The following is an 18,291-nucleotide window of genomic DNA, read 5'->3' as shown; positions in this document are numbered from 1 at the left end:
GAAAGGCCAACTTGTCAGCTATCCGGTGATGGGTAGCGTTTAGCTAGTGAATACTTCTATCTAGACTTAGAGACCACATTACTTTTGTGATTTAGTGTGTAAGTCAATGGGGCTTTTAATGGGCGTATGCTAGGATTTTATGCTAGGATTTTCCTCCTTCCCCATATGCACGCGATATAAAAGATAATTAGTGCCAGGGATTCTATGAATGAAACGAAACTGGAAGTATTGGAGCTTACTCTCTCTAAGAGATTTAAATGGAATAAGAAAGATATTTCGCCATTGTATGTCGTTAAGATTTAAAATAAGGTTCCATTTAGAAACTGCCCTTGGTGGAGAGACAAAATTTTGAATTTAAGTGTTGTAAATATAACGTGATAAGGACGGATAACAATGAATCCTTCCGAACAATGATCCCGCCTTATTCTCATGAAGATTGTTACTTACTTCTAGTTTCCATTCAACAGGAATAGCATGAATAATACTCAGTGAAGTAAGCCGAATGTGCCATCTACCTCGTTAACGTTGAATGTAACGCGCAGGCCAAACAAATTCTTGCACGCACGGTTCTACCCTTCTGTTGTGCATTAAGAGTTGAAACCGTTAACTTAGCCCGATCTGATATTACAAGATGACTTCTCCGGAGCTGGATAACGATGAATAGTACAGTATCTTTCGTCAGGACTGTACCCTGAAGTTGTTTGATTTTTATCTAAGAAAATTTGGCGGGTACTTCTTTTTTCAATGTAATTTTCATAAAGATGACGTAAAAGCCGGCAATGTTTTCATTGACGAAATTTGTCATGCTTGGGCAAGTTGTAATTTCTGCGTCCCAAGTGATTCTTATAAGAAGCAGATCTTATGGAATAATTCTAATATTAAAATAAATAATTCGATTACATTTTATGAGTTATGGTACGGGAAAGGTATTGTTTGTATAAAAGACCTCTTTAGCTTTTTAAGAGTAAGTTTAATTTACGTTGCTCCTTTTTGCAACATTGCAGGGGTAGTTTCGACATTCAGCCTTTGTCTGATGGTGTCGTTCCTCACTTTATCTAGGATGGAGACACCCAGTATTGCTCTGAGACATCTCATTTCAAAGACATCAAGTCGATGGCGATCTTTTTCACGGAGTGCCTAGGATTCAGAACTGTATGTTGCTATTGGCAGAACGAGGACCTGGTAAATCTTTACTTTCAGGGACCTGGTGATGTCAGGGTTTGACCAGATGGTATTTTTCAGTCTTCCAAAAGCCCAGGAAGCCAACCTTATGCGGCGTTTGACGTCTTCTTCCATTGAGGGGACATTGCTGCCAAGGAAGACAAAGTTGTCAACTTTCTCGACAGGTACTTGGTTAAGGAGAACATCTTTGGTGTCTTCGGACATTGATTTACACTTTGTTGGGTTGATTTTCATTCCCCATCTTGTGCATGCTTCTTGAAGTTTGTTGGTGGCCTCCTGTAGGCTGTCAAGGTCCATTTCTATGAGAGTGGTGTCATCGGCATAACGGATGTTGTTTATACACATGTTGCCCATTTTCAGACCTGAGTCAAGATTTTGTATTTCTTTCATGACAAACTCCAGGTAGATTTTGAAGAGACAGGGAGATAGTAGGCAGCCTTATCTGACACCAACTTGAACCTCAAACCACTCAGTGATCTTTTCATTCACCATTACAGAGCACTTTGTTTTCTCATACATCCTTGCTATGAGGTCTACTAGCTTTGGATATACTCCAATTGAGCGCAGGCATTTCCAGAGAGCCTCCCTCCAAATTGTGTGGAAGGCTGCTTTGAAGTCCACAAAGTTCCAGTGAAGCGGTAGTTCCCTCTCTTTAGCTTTTTCGAAGATCTGGCGGACTATAGAGATGGCATCTGTTGTTCCTCTGGAGGCTCTGAATCAGCACTGCTCCTCACTGAGGTGGTTTTCTATAGTATCTTGGATTCTAGTAAGCAGCATCCTGCAGAAGACTTTTCCAGGGATGGACAGAAGTATAATGGCTCTGTAATTGGCAGGATCAAGCTTGTCACCTTTCTTATAGACAGGAGTTACCAGACCTATGCTCCAGTCTTCTGGGATCTCCCCATCTGACCAAGCTTTGTTAATGACTTTAAGGAGCATCTGATTCATCAGTGGTCCTCCTTCTTTTCATACTTCAGCTGAATTCCTGGCACATCCACAGGCTTTATTGTTTTTCAGCTTTTTGACAGCCTCTTGTACTTTGATACATGTATACTAACAAATTTTCACTACTAGTCATGCATATCGATATGCATCCATGCATATCAATATGCATCTATATGCATCAATGCATATTAAAAAAAAACCCATTTACTTGTGCTGTTTCGAGATGCTTATCAAAGTGTTAACGTGGTGATTATTATTGAATATACTTCTGCTGTGTAAGGTATATGAATGATTTCAGCGTTTATTCGTTCACAGTTGATAAGGCACACTGAAATGAATGATGGCTACCACCAGGGAGAAAACCAAGGTTTTTGTAGCCTCAACTATCAGGCACTTCTTCTATCTAGGATGCATGCAATCTTTCGGTGTTATTCTAAATGACACGATAAGTCAGACTAGGGGATCTTTACCACTTGTTGCTCTATCATTCTCCGCCCTCAATGGACTATCTTCTGCTGCAGGTTTGCTATTTCTTTAGTTTTTGTTCTGATAAAGGTAACTTCGTGACGAATTCAAGATTTTGTGCATGCACTCTAAAGATTACGTGTAATAGTATATTAAGTTTCTAGAAAACATTTAAAGTACACATTTTTAAGACTTCTGATCTTCGTAATGATTCGAGGATGTTAAGGAGTGTAACATTCGAACATTTTCGTGTCAGGGTAAAAAACGTAAATGCTTTGATAGTGGCTAGACGGAACATAAGTGTTTATAAATATTATTGTCAAAGAATATTGAAAATATTGAGTGCTGCTATAATGTTTCTATAACTGTTTGGGTTTTCAAGATATTCTCCTTTAAAATACTCTAAATCTATGGAAATGCTCCTTAAAGAATATATCGATGATGACGTCAGCCTATCAGTACAGGCCTTTTATGTTAATGTAAATCTATTACCTTGTATAAATTCTACTGACTCAATCACAACATCTTCTTGCAGCTTGATACAAAAAACAGAGCAACCCTTGGACGTCATTCGACACCATTTCTCCTGTACAAATTTGTAACAGGTTCAGAACATGTCATCTGAAGCCATTAAAAGTTTTGTGTTTTCCAATTGAGGTTAAAGTGTATGATAGTGACCTAATGAACTGTGTGTTCGGCTGTGCAGTCCAATCCCTTGAACTTTTGAACCTCAGCTGTTTAAAAAAAAAAACGTTATTTATTTAATAAATATGAAAGTTTTAAGAAGAAACATATTTAATGATAGCAATGTTATCGTAGCAGTCTGCAACATATCAAACTAAGTTTCAAGTCTCAAATCTTCCATTAAGTATATTGGCTCAATTATACTATTGGGTCATTCCGTGTCAAATCACGGATGGCTGTTGCTGCACCCTTTCCAAAAATTCCCAAATTTATTGTATGATTGGACCACCATAAAATAAGCATATTCTGAAAATTTCAGTTGCATTGCTTTCCAATTGGCTGATTTATCACACTTTGAAATTCCGCAATTTGTCGCCACCATGGCATTTTGGCATTTTCTTGACTTTTGAGGTCTCATTTCTCAGCAATTGAACATTCTACTACCTTTCTATTACAGATACCTAAAGAGTCTAACCCATAGAACAGGAAAAGAAAAAATTGGCTACAAAAATATTGTCTTGTGGAGTTAGGTCAACTTAAAAGTGTCAAAATATTTGATTTTTGTACTTTTCACTAAAAAATGTGCTATTTTTAGTGATGAATTGCTCCTAAACCATTGCTTCAGGGTACTTGATTCTTTCAGAGGTTATTATGCCTAGTACAAATATAACAAAATAATGATTACAATGCTTTCCTATAATATGTTTGCAAGTTGTGCAACTCTAAAGTTGCTATTTCATGCTGCGATTCAGCATGAGGTAGGGGTTTTGATGCCAATTTTTTACCAAAGTAACCATGTTAGAGCTGTCAGGGTTTATACTTTATTAATGAGTATAAAGTTCTTACACATTAACAAATTTCAGGGTTCTAGCTGTTCTCAATATTAATTTATGAAGTTGTTAAGTTGCTCCGATGTACAAAAGAGGTCGTTTTTGACGGCCAATAACTCAAAACGCGTCAAATTAAAAAAATTGATAATTTTTTCTGGAAGAGATATAGTACCACCCTGTTTGTACAAAAAATTTCAGGAGGGTGTTTTGCCTTATTTTGAAATGAAAAATCCTCAAAGTTTGGGATTTTTACAAAAAACGTTTTTGCCTGTTTTGATGTGCCATGTGTTTTGAGCCTGGGTATTGTACTGTACTTCAAGGTCATTCAGTTCAATACTGTGCAGCTTTTAATTTCATATAAAGAAAATACTATTTGCAATGTACTTGTCTGCCCCTGGTTGAATTCATTTAATTAGAAGACTTATAAAATTAATTTCAACCAGTACATGTATCTACAGTGTGTACAGTACATACACTGTACTGAGTGTATATGTACGGAGTGCCATGAGTGCCAGAAGACTATGTTTAAACAACACTAACACACTGTACATGTAAACCCAGTACAGTTTTGTACTGTACATACATCTATGTACTGGTTGAAATTAATTCTATAGTAAAGTCTTCTAATTCAACCAATTGTATATGTACAGTGTGTATATTAGTGTTAGTTTAAACATAGTCTTCTGGCACTCATGGCACTCCGTACATATACACTCAGTACAGTGTATGTACTGTACACACTGTACATGTATACATATGTGTGTACTGGTTGAAGTTCATTTTTTAAGTCTTCTTATGAAATGAATTCAACCAGGAGCAGACAAGTACAACGCAAATAGTATTTTTTTTTTATATGAAATTAAAAACTGCACAGTATTGAACTGAATGACCTTGAAGTACAGTACAATACCCAGGCTCAAAACACATGGCACATCAAAACAGGCAAAAACGTTTTTTGTAAAAATCCCAAACTTTGAGGATTTTTCATTTCAAAATAAGGCAAAACACCCTCCTGAAATTTTTTGTACAAACAGGGTGGTACTATATCTCTTCCAGAAAAAAATTATCAATTTTTTTAATTTGACGCGTTTTGAGTTATTGGCCGTCAAAAACGACCTCTTTTGTACATCGGAGCAACTTAACAACTTCATAAATTAATATTGAGAACAGCTAGAACCCTGAAATTTGTTAATGTGTAAGAACTTTATACTCATTAATAAAGTATAAACCCTGACAGCTCTAACATGGTTACTTTGGTAAAAAAGTGGCATCAAAACCCCTACCTCATGCTGAATCGCAGCATGAAATAGCAACTTTAGAGTTGCACAACTTGCAAATATATTATAGGAAAGCATTGTAATCATTATTTTGTAATGTTTTTACTAGACATAATAACCTCTGAAAGAATCAAGTACCCTGAAGCAATGGTTCAGGAGCAATTCATCACTAAAAATAGCACATTTTTTAGTGAAAAGTACAAAAATCAAATATTTTGACACTTTTAAGTTGACCTAACTCCACAAGACAATATTTTTGTAGCCAATTTTTTCTTTTGCTGTTCTATGGGTTAGACTCTATAGGCATCTGTAATAGAAAGGTAGTAGAATGTTCAATTGCTGAGAAATGAGACCTCAAAAGTCAAGAAAATGCCAAAATGCCATGGTGGCGACAAATTGCGGAATTTCAAAGAATTTTAAATCGGCCAATAGCAAAGCAATGAAACTGAAATTTTCAGAATATGCTTATTATATGGTGGTCCACTCATACAATAAATTTGGGAATTTTTCAAAGATGTCGAACTACAACATACCCCAAAATTTGGTGATTTGATATGGAATGACCCTATTATTGTAATCACCCACCCTCCCCCACAATCCATCATTCCATCCACCGCGGGAAACACATACTTCATTCGATTGCTGAACAGTTTAACTTTATATCTTGAAAACTGTCAACGCCAACGTGCATCTGTGCACATCGCTATGCCCTGTGCATGGGTATTTACATTTCTTTCGTTTTCTCATTGCAGCTCCTCTTGTTATCCATTTGATGAAAGTATTCTCCTCTCGGTCCATCGTTTTAGTCGGAGGGTTCCTCGTTGGAGTCGGATTTATCTGTGAAGCGTTCTTAGCCAACAACCTCTGGAAATTATTTATCTCAAATATCATCACTGGTGCGTATACATACTTCCTTTGACGGAATTATAACTGATGAAGTAGTGAAGAATATTGTTTATTCATGGTCAACGACCTCTCCGCTGCATGTCGCGACACCACGCCTGTGTGAAATTCACTTGCTGAGAAAAACTTTCACGCATTCATAAATCCCCCCCCCCCCCACCCACGACTCACTCCATTCCACCGGTGTGGGGACCTGCTATTCGTTTTTTTATCCCTTTAAATGTATATAAGCATACTCCCCCGCTTCCCAAGAAAAACGATTAACAATTTAATCCACATTGGTTAGTATATGCATCACACAAAAAATATGAGTTCAAAATCAAACGTTATACATTAAGTAATGACCGAACTTGAGAATTGTTACATTACCAGAAGAAAAGTTTTGTTGTGCAAGTTGTAACCCAATAATGACATATACTGCACCTACGTGCACCCATGTATAATACGTTACTATATATTTTGCCTATTTTTTCAGAAGGATATAGTGGGGGAAGGGGAGAGGGTCGAGATGGGGATATCCTTGCGGTGCAGCAGCGTAACGCCATAGGGTTGATATGCGACGAGCCTGACAACCCCAGGGCCCGAGCCTTTAAAAAGCAAAATGCCTGACATTGCGTTCAGAAGTAACATGTTCCATTCATCAAGCAAACATTTGGAAATCGGATCTCTTCGGAATAATATAGAGCGTTTAAGTGAAGATACATGTCACTACTGTATGTAAAAAATATATGAAGATCTATTCTTTTAAAGCAACATTTTGCGTCCTTTTCTATGGTTTTTCTCAACCTCACTGACTCCACTATGCCATAACGACATACATAACTAGCTTATCTCTTTAAATTTTACTTCAAATGGTGGCATAAAAGTCGAAAAAATTGCAACTTTCAACTTTGTTGTTCTCCAAGATATTTTTGTTGGGATCCCAATAAACCTCGCCCATAATATGAATATTTAAACACTACGAACGTCATTGACAAATACGTAATATAACACCACACTTGATTTGTGTACAGTCTATATGGCAGTTGTACCAGGGAGTTGCATAACAACTCCCTGGTTGTACCAACGCAAAGTCTTAAATCTATTTTTAGCAACGGCTCATAACTAAACCTACATCTCTGATTGGTTGAATTCAAACTAGTGGGTTTGGGGGAACTGAATGCGATTAATTTTGTATGTGGAATTTGTCGTGGACACTCTTCTCATTATCTGCAAATATCCTTAATTACTCGCCAAAAAACGTTGTTGGCAGGGAAAAACTTGGCTAATATCTTAGTTTGCTGTTTTGTGATTGATATATGTAAAGAACTCTATGGACATGTCAAAAAAAGTAGAAAACGGCGAACGAACGCAAAATGCTGCTTTAAGATCGTAAAATCTCGATCATATTCACCTTTAGTATATTTGTTAATAAGTTATCGGAGGACTTCTTCTGAATGATTTCAATGTTGAAGAGGTAAATAATTAACTAAAATTAGATTAATAAAAATATCCTCTCTCAAAGGGGAACCATAGTGAATATAAGAAAGAACAAAAAAGGAAGAATAAACTGTCACCCAACTAATGGTTGATCACTTCACTCGCTTTAAGGGCCCAAATTAATAAGTGGTTCAGTAGCCTTACGTGAATCGTTATGTCGTTCGTTATAAAAATGCAAAATATCTCCCTTCGCTCCGAGCTAATAGCTATAGGATTGTCTCTTATAATTAATACCATTTGTACGCTACATAAGACGGTGTACAGGTATAGTATGGTACTCTTGTACCAGCTTCTGATGGTTGTTATCCGTTCATGAATCACGGAGAACATTTATTTATAACAATGAAAAATATATGATTGGAAAGTTTGTTTGGATCTTCGTAAAGTCTCAATTAGATGAATATTTTGGCAACGTCACTTTACTTACTAGAGACATTACCCGCCACCTGCTTTCATATATATATAATAAACATGGCTCGTCCACCATTTTCTCATATGTCCGGGTTAAAGCTTTACCTTTATCCTTCATCTTACAGGTATTGGCTTCGGTATTAATAATATTCCACTGTACATTGCTCTAGCAGAGACTTTTCAAGATTCTTTCGGGACTGCACAGAGCGCCGTGTGTTTCATCGGCAATTTTGGCATGATGCTGATCCCGTTATTACTAGAATACTGGCGGGAAAAGTATGGACTGACGGGCTCCCTTGTGCTCTTCGGGGCGCTTATGTGGAACCAAATTGTATCAGGGGTTCTATTAGAGTCAAAAGAAAGCACAGAACATAGAAAGGAGCCAATTGACGAAGAAGCCGAAACGTCTAGCATTGCGCCAAGACCCTACCCATCAGCATCAATGGAAGACTCTGGCGGAATCTACCACGCAATCATCGCTCATCCGACAATACTTTTTTTCTATGCTGCACAGTATATTCATATGTTCGTAATGGTATCATGGGGTATGTTCCTTCTACCATACGGAGTCGAGAAGGGATATACACAAGGAGAAGCAATATTGCTTACCACGATTGGTGGATTTGGATTTTCGCTTGGCCGCGGTCTTGTTATTTTTGTTTTCTACCTTAAATGGCAAAGTCGCTTGGTCCTGATAATATCACCGATTTTACTTGCGACGGTGTTCTTTGTACTAACTGTTCTCACAAATGATTTAATTTTGCTTTGTTTCGAGTCCGGAATCATTGGAATCTGCTTAGGTTATATCATTTCATGGATGTTCTCCTATGGGAGAGACATAACATGCTTGCATCACTTTAACTCAACCTCAGCTTGGTCAATGCTATCTCTTGGTACAGGAATGATCTGCAGCGGCCCACTATCAGGTGAATAAATAATCAGATGTTGAAACTGTGGTTGCTTTAATACTAATATGAGTAATTACTTTAAAAGTGTTAAGTAGGCGCTACTCACCTATATATAACACGGGCATGATATACTCTACATTTAAAAACAATGCTCTCATTAACTATCATTTCCCTATTAGAATTAACTTTAAATTAAGTTAAGCAATATCACTATATTGACGTTTCAATTTCCAAGATAATGAATCTAAGAAATGCCTTTATAACTAAATCACTTCGCTTTACCCGGTCTATATGCAGTAAACTCTATACAATACGTAATGGATCTTGTTTTTAGAAACATTCTTCGCTTTCTCTTCATATCAGCCCATCTTTTTCTTTTCTCTCTGACCTGCGACAGGATCTGTTTACAACATCCGGGGTACATACGACGATGTGTTTATATTTCTGACCATCTTGGCTGTAGTGGAAGCTGTCACTATTATCGCATCCATTTCTCTGAACAGAAGAAGCCCATCGTGTGATTACGACGACAAGTTAATGAGCTGTTCATAAACCTATAGACAGGCCGGATAAGAGTAAGGATTCTTGGTCCATTTTCTTGGTCCATGGTTATAAGTTTAAAATATTTTCGAAATTTCTAAGACTTTTGCATTATGGTTAAAAACTAGTAGGTCCTATCAATGCTAGATTTCCAAACTGCCTCAATAGTACGATAGTATTATGGGCGGTAAACGAATACCAATCAGGAAACAATGAGATAACACATAATAATGAGACAAAAATATGACTGGCAAGAGTATGGACTCACTACAATACTATAGTGGTATCAGCTAATTGAATATTCTGAGGAACACAAACAAATTACTCCTTCTTCTCCTCGTATACCTACTTTATACTCCACACATGTGACTTGTAGTCTGTGTAATGAGTAGTGCATCCTTACTAAGTATTCTATAGCATGTTGTTATAACCGTTACCGTCACGGTTTGCCATCGTGGATTTTTAGCCGTACTCAAGACAATTCGTTTAGAGTAGTATAGAAAGAGGTGAGGATCCAGAGATGTCGGTAGTGTACACTCATTCCCCGAGCCCACCCCTCCCCTCAACACCCCTTTCAATCCCAAACAAATAAAAAGAAATTTACTTATAGTTATTTAATTATAGACCTATAGCCTATATACATATGCCTCAGAATGCCCCTTTCACGTCTAATAAAGTTTCAATTTTCTGAGGGAGGATCCTCACATCCCATTTTATGGGAGTATACCTCAACTAACCCCTGAATCAGCAGCCATCCTATTAAAGTCCTGGATCCACCTGTGACGAAATCGTAACAAGTTATGTTCTCGTCCTTAAAGCCGGAGAAAATCAATCATCAGTTCAAATCAACATAATGTTTTATTCATCTAGTTGAGAGAGCTAGGCTTCCGTTATAGCCTACCAAATAATTTTCCACAGGGGTAACGATAGCACCATCTCTACCAAGCTACATGCGATATTCGCCACATTACAGCAAGGTTTAAAGCTCAACTACACTTTCATCACCAATCGGACTAATTTCCTTGTGCTTTCATTGCCCCAAATGATGTTAAATCGACACCTCCGAGTCTTCATATTTTCCGTTGTGCCACATCGTTATACTTTAGCATTTATGTCCACACATATTCATATTACAAAGAAATCAAAAGTAGGCTACAAATTCCGTTCATTCCTTTGAAATCTTCCTGAAATATCACGACAGCGCATATAGGATTTTGGTGACGTATAAAATTTCTCGCATGCATTAAATCCAAAGGAATCTCTGCATTGAAATACTGTGTAATGTTCGATAAAATCTAAAATGAGAACTATTTCGCACAACTAGTAGTAGTAGTACAAATCAAATTGTTTACTATTTCGGACCCACAATTGTCAATAATACCTTTGCAATCAGTGTTTGAATAATTCTATTGTGGAATTTTCAATACACGTCTGATATCCTGTTTTTGCTCTAGTGGATATTTTGATAAAGCCGAAGGCAAAATCAAAGAGAAATTACAGCATAATTTGCTGTTGGTTGGAGATATTGTGGGCATGGCGGGAAAATGTTATATAACCTTTTACTTATAGGCAAACTGTTACAGTATGTCACGGCTTATTACATGCACACGTTACTGTCTCAGTTAACTGCAAAGGTATAGTGACTGTATCATAGATGTTCCACCTCACACCAAACAGCTGTTTCAGTGAATTACAGGTTTCGCACCACAATTAATCGTTGCATTTACTTACACACTTAACTCGTCACTTTCAAGAGACGCCAACGCGTAGATAAATATGTTTCAACTGGCATATCAAACCCACCAAATGATAGCTGAGGGTTTGGTCTGTCATGGCACTTGCAAATTAAGATATCATGACCGTTTAGATTTTGACCTAGAAGAGGAGAACGTTTAGCATACCGAAGCCCAAACCGTCTGCTCGCTCGGAGTGATATCCGCATTTAACCAAAGATTTTCTAAAATGGTTTATATCACCTTTAATCCTCCCTATTTTCACACCATTCTGCACTGTAAATTATTTTCTTTCACATAAAGGCAGAAAAAAACAGTGTTGGTTACTGATAATTTGTTAAACAAGTCGGAACAAGTCGGACAAACATTCATTTATAAAATGATCAATTAATTTGTTTTGACAAACACACCTACTCGTTTGACAGTGACGTCATATTGTCACTACCTGAAACCATTTAATTTTCCCTTTGCGCTATTTTATTTTTACGGTAAACTTCAACATAATGTTGAATGTTGAAACCAGATAGGTAGGTCATTTTATTGAAGACATATAGATTTTCTTTTCTGTTGTTGCATCCTGATACTGTGTATTATTCCTGTTATTATTTGTAATAAAGGACACGTATTTTCCGTATAACTGTTATTATTTAGTCAAGATATATTACTTAACAAATAACAGAGGTCACGGAGAAGTGTTTACTGTTTCTATATATTTTTAAATATGACTTTTAAATTGCTACATGTTTAATTCAATAAGAACTGTTGTTTTTATCATGCGTGGATCCAAGAGTAGGAGGGTGTAGGATTCGGGTGTTCACCCCTCGAATTATCTGTTCATAATGATGCTGTGTGTATATATAAATAAATATATATATATATATATATATATATATATATATATATATATATATATATATATATATATATATATATATATATATAAATATATATATATATATATATATATATACATATATATATACATATATATAAATATAAATATAAATACGTGGAATTATCCTATATTTACCTTCTTGTGTCCAGGTATGATTCCAGTTTGTCATATTAATCCTAGTTTTACGATATAAATGTCTTATTACAAGAGGGTGGATGACGTCATAGTAAACCGTCTTGCTCAAAGGGCCTTGAAGTAATGTTTTGTAGTTTTTTTTTACATAATGAGTACCGGTATATCGTGCAATAGTTGGTATGATAAAATAACAAAAACTGTGATATAGAATAGCCAACTGGATTTACGGATTGTAAGTCCGTTCCTAAAATGTCCGTATCAATTACGTATTGAAAATCATTAGTATTGGCCAAAAATTTTAGCCTGCTAAGAAATTGTGAAAAGTACTTTTTCTTCTGGGAGGATCAGACTTTTAACGTTATTTCCCAAACATTGGGGAGTGTTCAAAAACATAATTAAAAATCTCAGTGAGGAAAAAGGTTAAGATGGTGGCAATAAATCATGTGTTGAAATTTGAGCCCAAATGAGTATTTTGTTTTGATTTTCTAGCATATTTGGGGGAAAATATCGACGACCTGTAATAACACTACAATTCCTTTTTACAAGCGTGGCTATGACGCCACTCACTTGCTCAAATGAATATGCATTTATTATTAGGTAGATTTGCAACAGCAGCGGTCGCAAACTTTAAGGCCGACAATCCATGAGCTTCCGTGAGGACTGAGCTAGCCCCACCATAACTCCCCCCCCCCCTGGATGAAAGCGAGATTTTTACCATAAATGAGAATGCAAAAGTTAGCATGAATTGTATTGTGTATATATTATGTTGTTATCAGTATTTGAAGTAAGTGATAATTAATAAAATCAAGTAATAAAATACTTTTTCGTGGTGAACTGTTTCGGCTGATAAAATCTTGAAAACAACTTTACTGTAATAAAAACCTCCCTGAGTTTAAAACCGTGGAACATTGGGGCGCCAAACAGTGGGTGGGGGTGGGGAGTAGGGATGGTGCTCCCCAGTCTCCCCAACCCCGTGACGTCTGCGACAAAACAAATCTGACCCTACGTCTAAATTTCCTTTATTTGCGTAACAGTATAGGCTAACAAAATGTTACACTTTCCAAGGTCCCCCCCCCCCCTTGGACCCCACATTGACTACATCTAATAATATTGGAATCTTTGGAATGTATTACTGTGTTTTAGTTATCATAGCTACAAGAGAACCTTGCAGCTTCCGGGTTTGAAATCGAACCGTCTCTATGTCGTAACAGAACATCCGGTCAGATATTGCATATATAATGCTAATCCATTCGACTTACCGTCGTCAGTTACTATCAAGAGAGCGAGAGCGTTGTGACAGTTATTAACTTGAAAATTTAGAATGACAGAATTTTCCCTGATAAACGTTTTTCTCTCGTTTTATCTTTCAACGAATTTGCTGTCTATGTGTGAAGGTAAGAAAGATCTCATTCGTGCTATAAGTAATAACATATTTGATCTCTCAAATTTGAGATTGGCTTTTTTTTTCGTTATTGGTAGAATTTTGGTACTAATCTAACTAGACTCAACTCAAGAAATCGGCAACAACGATTGGTACGGTTCAACGTGTTTGCATTGTAGCAACTATGTCAAACTATTGTGAATAAGAGATTTATTAATTTTATAAACATATTTGAACAGAAACATTTTTGAACAAAATGAGGTTAATTATGAACTTTGTTTCATTCACCAGTCTCTTAAAATTTTACAACAAGCATTGACGTAGCCACAGGGTCCGTCGTGAACAGGCCTATCCTCCCTCCCTAATATTTGTCAACCTCCCCCCTCCATCTCCCCTCAAACCACCACCCAAAATATAATGTTTCAGAAATGTTGTTTGTTCAAAAAATAGGTTTTGTCTGCATGTCCTTATGTAGAAACGCATAGGGGTGCACCTTAAACCAGAATTCCCGCCCTGACCACAAATTTAGCAATCCTAATTCGAATGTGGTTAACTCAACCAACATATTACGTATGATGAATTATGTACCATATTATTCCTTTAATCACTTAACTCTAAACGGTGCTGAAAACTTTAAAAACAAATTTAACATTTTGTTACTACCTTTTTAGTTTTCTAGTAATCTTGCAGAACGCATTGAGAAAGTTCTATTCAAATCATGGACGTGAGGGTATAATTTACAAGCCTTGATAGGCAAATAAGGATTTTTTTGCCCTTTATTATCGGTTTTAAGAGAGCTAAATCAGCCCGTACGATCTTCCGTGTACTATTTGTTCGTTAACATATAGGCCATATTGGTGGGAATAGTAAAGCTTTCTCCTCGCTATTGACTAACAAAATAAAAGCCCGGTTGCTCATTTAATAATTAAATGATAAAATATCTAAAACATGTTGAGCAGTTACCTGCCTTAGGGGTTCGGTGAAGATGGGGTATGAGTTACATCAGCTGTAGAGAAAAATAATTCAAGGTAGTTTAGACATTGCCCCCCTCCCCCCCCCCCCCGGACATAAACCTCCTTCCCTTCCTCCTTCCCGTTGCAATAATGTGCGTGTAACTGATGTTGATGTGTAGGAGAGGTATGATTGGTTGCAATGAAATGCACTTATAGGTCTTAACAAGTTACTATCACTTCTATAGTATGTAAAGCTTGAGAATTCCATTACGTTCGGTAAGGTTGGTAGTATAAGCGGCAAAATTCATGACAGCCTGCATTTATTCTACTTAAGTGGACTCAGCTCAATTTACTAGTTTTAACATTATTTCAGTTTTTTTGTCCATTGTGTTCAATCGGTCAATCATAAATTTTCAAAAATTGATGTGATTTATCATTTTTGTAATATATCTCCACGTTTCATATCTCATTCAAGAGCCAATACAGACATGACCTATAGTTTTGCCCCAACAGCTCCCCCTATAAGTTTGCATAAAATGGTCAAAACACTTAAGTTACTCAGTAGGATTTTCTTGTTTTATTATTTTTGACGTTTTATTTGTCAATTGTGTTTAATTAAAAAATCATAAAAAAAATTAATAATTGATGTGAGCTTTATTGTTTGTTGTATCTCTCCCCTTTTACCTCATTCAAGAAACCCATTAGGACATGACCTAATTTCGCCCAAAAGTACCACTTTGTATGCGCTTGCATAAAGTGATCACAAAACATGATAAACTAATTTTATAAAAGGTAAAATGTTTCCGTGATGCACAATTAACAAGGGCGTAGGAACCGGGGGGCTGGGGGCGCCAGCCTCCATCCCCCAGTAAAAAAATATGGGGGGCGGAAGTATCATACCGCCCCCCCTCTTCGCAAGTCAGAAAACCCCTTTTTCATTCCCAAATGAGAAAAAAATCTCATTTGGAGCACCAAATTGCAACTAAGGCCAGGTGAAAATGCAAAATTATTTACAAAATGGAGTGGGTTTTGAAGTGTGCTATATTGCACCAAATTGCATCTGAGGCCACCTGGAAATGCAAAAAAATCCTTAGACCCCTCCCCCAGGCCGGCCATCAGTCTTCAGTCCCCCCACTGAAAAGTACCTTCCTACGCCACTGTGCACAAACAAAGTTAAAGCAAATCAGAACAGATGTCTCTTGTTTCTCTTACATGTTTTCAAAGCAATTATAAAGATCAAATCTTAAACATCAAGAATATGATACCGTACCCCCCCCCCCTCCACTCCAAGTTGCGTAATATCTTCTGATATTCTTACCTGTTACATAAATTAAATCGAACTAAGCAACGACCCACCGAACAGATCCACGCCGCAAGTGAAACCGGAATATATTGTTGAAGAAAATAAAAGACTTCCTGACTGTATCTATAATAATAGGTCAGGTTACATGTGTGTGCTTAAAGAAGTGAGTGTATTGAAGGGATATTCCCTTGGCGCAATTTAACAATTTGATCTTTTCCCTTAATAGTGGAGATATAAGTTGATCAATTTTGGTAAAACAAACGTATGAACGCTTCTAAAGTAAATTCAGAGTTTGTGCGATCTTCATTATTACAAATGAGCTGAAAATGGTTTTTCTTTATAATTAGAAATTATACACTGACAGAGAAAATTTAAAGTTCTTATAAATACATTGAATTTGGATGATATTAACAATAATAAGAACAATGACAACTGTAAGCAACCGTTTTTTTTTCTTCAAGTTTTATCATAGTTTAGTGATTAATCATAATCAAATATTATAAATATAAAACATATTATGCGCTTTCCAGCAAAATGTGTCATGCTGACAACACAGACTATGTCAACATAACAATTGAGCTGAAAAAAACTTATCCATAGAGGAAAATAATATGCTTATACAAACAAGTCTCATATTCGATAATCTACCAGCTACTGAGCTAATGTGATCCACGTTCTGGGCTTCTATTTCATCTTCTAAGCAACACATTCTAAGCAAAAAGCATACAACCTCTATATAGAGAGGCTGAATGAATGCTTCCGTCATCTGATAAGCCAAAGTTCCTTCATATCGTTTTACGACGGACTTGTATAAACTCAAACGAAATACTTCCGCGAAAAAAATTGGCAACCCGTACGATGGGCTATAATTACAATATTTTGTACAATCAGAGCTGATCAATTCCTCAGTGAAGTTTATATTTTAATTGAAATGAAGATTCTGCTTCACAATATACGGAATGTGTTTTGACAATGGTTCTTTTCTTTGGAGGGGAGGGATGGTGGGGCTGCCGTGGCGATGGGGTGTGCAGGGGTGGGTTGCGGTGGCTATTGGGTGCAGGTGAGAAGAGGCTTAATCGTGAACAGTCCAGGCTGGTTGGCTGTATGAGACAAACCACACTTACTTTTCTTTGCATTATTTGAAGGGGGAGAGTAAGACTCAGGAATATAAGTTAAAGTTGAAAACCTATATATTACAAGGTTATCTGTAGGTACCTATCCTGAAAATGAAAGGCGTCTGTCACCATCATCCATCTTGATTTTTCTCTCTAATGAAGATCTCTAAACCTTAGAACTACATTCATTGGAAGATAGAAATATCTAAGGTTGGACCCTTACCCACACTCGTCGCGGTACTATACACACAAAAAAACCCAAATAGAATGACGTATTTATGTATAGTAACCTATATACACGATTTCAGATTTACTATACTTCAGCTTCGTCCCTCCTACAAAGGAATATCATTTGGTATCATAATGCAGAACCAAACGGTCAGCGAGTTTAAACTGGAGTCCAGGTGTAATCCGAGGCTAAGCAATCGGAGTCCGAAACATGTCCAAGTTCAGAGCACTATTATTATCTGGACCTCCAATCCAAACTCTCGAAACAATACCCAATTTCCCACCAACAGCACCATATTTTGCTAAACTATTTTCCTATGTGATATCTAAGGTGTTCAGTTAAACTATGTAGGTAGGTTAAACTATGTATTGAGGTTAAAGGTATAAATTGCTCTTCAGATTAAAGGTATAGAAATTGTATTTGGAGTTGTTTGAGGATCATCGCACAGGCGTGAAACACGAATACTGTAGCCTGTAGGTTATCAAATCCGTAAACGAAGTATCGACCGACCTTTAGCACAATCCATGTTAAAGTCAGTCTTCGCCAATAACTGCAAAATCTTTACACTTTGAACAGATCAAGGAAAGCTGTCTAAAGGTTATTTAACAAATATAAACAACAAACTGTTTGATTTGTTGGCTTTCCAGATCCTCTTAGCGGTGATATAGAGGTATTGGGCTGGTTACTTTTACAAGAGCTAAAGTCATCATCTGTATCGGCAAGGAGACATGACACTTCAATTTCCGTAAATGATGTTTTGTTAACCGTATTTCCCAATCTGTAACGATATTTCTAAGAAATGTTTGCAAGTTTTTTTAAGGCTAAAGAAACTAAAAGACTTTTTAATTACCATTATTTAGGGTTTTATTTACACATACATCAATGAGCTTTGGGCATGACTTTGATAATTCTGCTCAAAGAAT

At 36.6% G+C, this 18,291-nt stretch overlaps 2 protein-coding genes across 4 annotated transcripts in view; both read left to right on the top strand.

The window, feature by feature from the left end:
- The first annotated feature begins 2,461 nt into the window (after positions 1 to 2,461).
- On the top strand, positions 2,462 to 12,195 carry LOC139978894 (monocarboxylate transporter 1-like). The gene is made up of 4 exons (XM_071989450.1): positions 2,462 to 2,648; positions 6,136 to 6,279; positions 8,302 to 9,102; positions 9,482 to 12,195. Exons 1-4 carry the CDS (start codon positions 2,465 to 2,467, stop codon positions 9,634 to 9,636), a joined length of 1,284 nt encoding a protein of 427 aa, XP_071845551.1. The 5' UTR covers positions 2,462 to 2,464; the 3' UTR covers positions 9,637 to 12,195.
- Positions 12,196 to 13,656: 1,461 nt separating this feature from the next.
- Positions 13,657 to 18,291, top strand: part of LOC139978895 (fibronectin type III domain-containing protein 3B-like) — a 36,576-nt gene continuing 31,941 nt past the window's right edge. For all 3 annotated transcript variants that reach the window (XM_071989453.1, XM_071989451.1, XM_071989452.1), the window contains exon 1: positions 13,657 to 13,781. In XM_071989453.1, the coding sequence (XP_071845554.1) occupies positions 13,709 to 13,781 (73 nt within the window). In that variant the 5' untranslated portion in view covers positions 13,657 to 13,708. The remainder of the gene's footprint in view (positions 13,782 to 18,291) is intronic.

This window comes from Apostichopus japonicus, chromosome 13, assembly GCF_037975245.1.
Source record: "Apostichopus japonicus isolate 1M-3 chromosome 13, ASM3797524v1, whole genome shotgun sequence".
NCBI lineage: Eukaryota > Metazoa > Echinodermata > Holothuroidea > Aspidochirotida > Stichopodidae > Apostichopus > Apostichopus japonicus.
This window is presented reverse-complemented; position numbering and strand designations above follow the sequence as displayed.

Coding starts and splice junctions, on each gene's coding strand:
- LOC139978894 (XM_071989450.1), top strand. CDS start 2,465: ATGATGGCTACCACCAGGGAGAAAACCAAGGTTTTTGTAGCCTCAACT. Junction 2,649..6,135: donor TGGACTATCTTCTGCTGCAG/GTTTGCTATTTC, acceptor TTCTCATTGCAG/CTCCTCTTGTTATCCATTTG. Junction 9,103..9,481: donor CTGCAGCGGCCCACTATCAG/GTGAATAAATAA, acceptor GACCTGCGACAG/GATCTGTTTACAACATCCGG.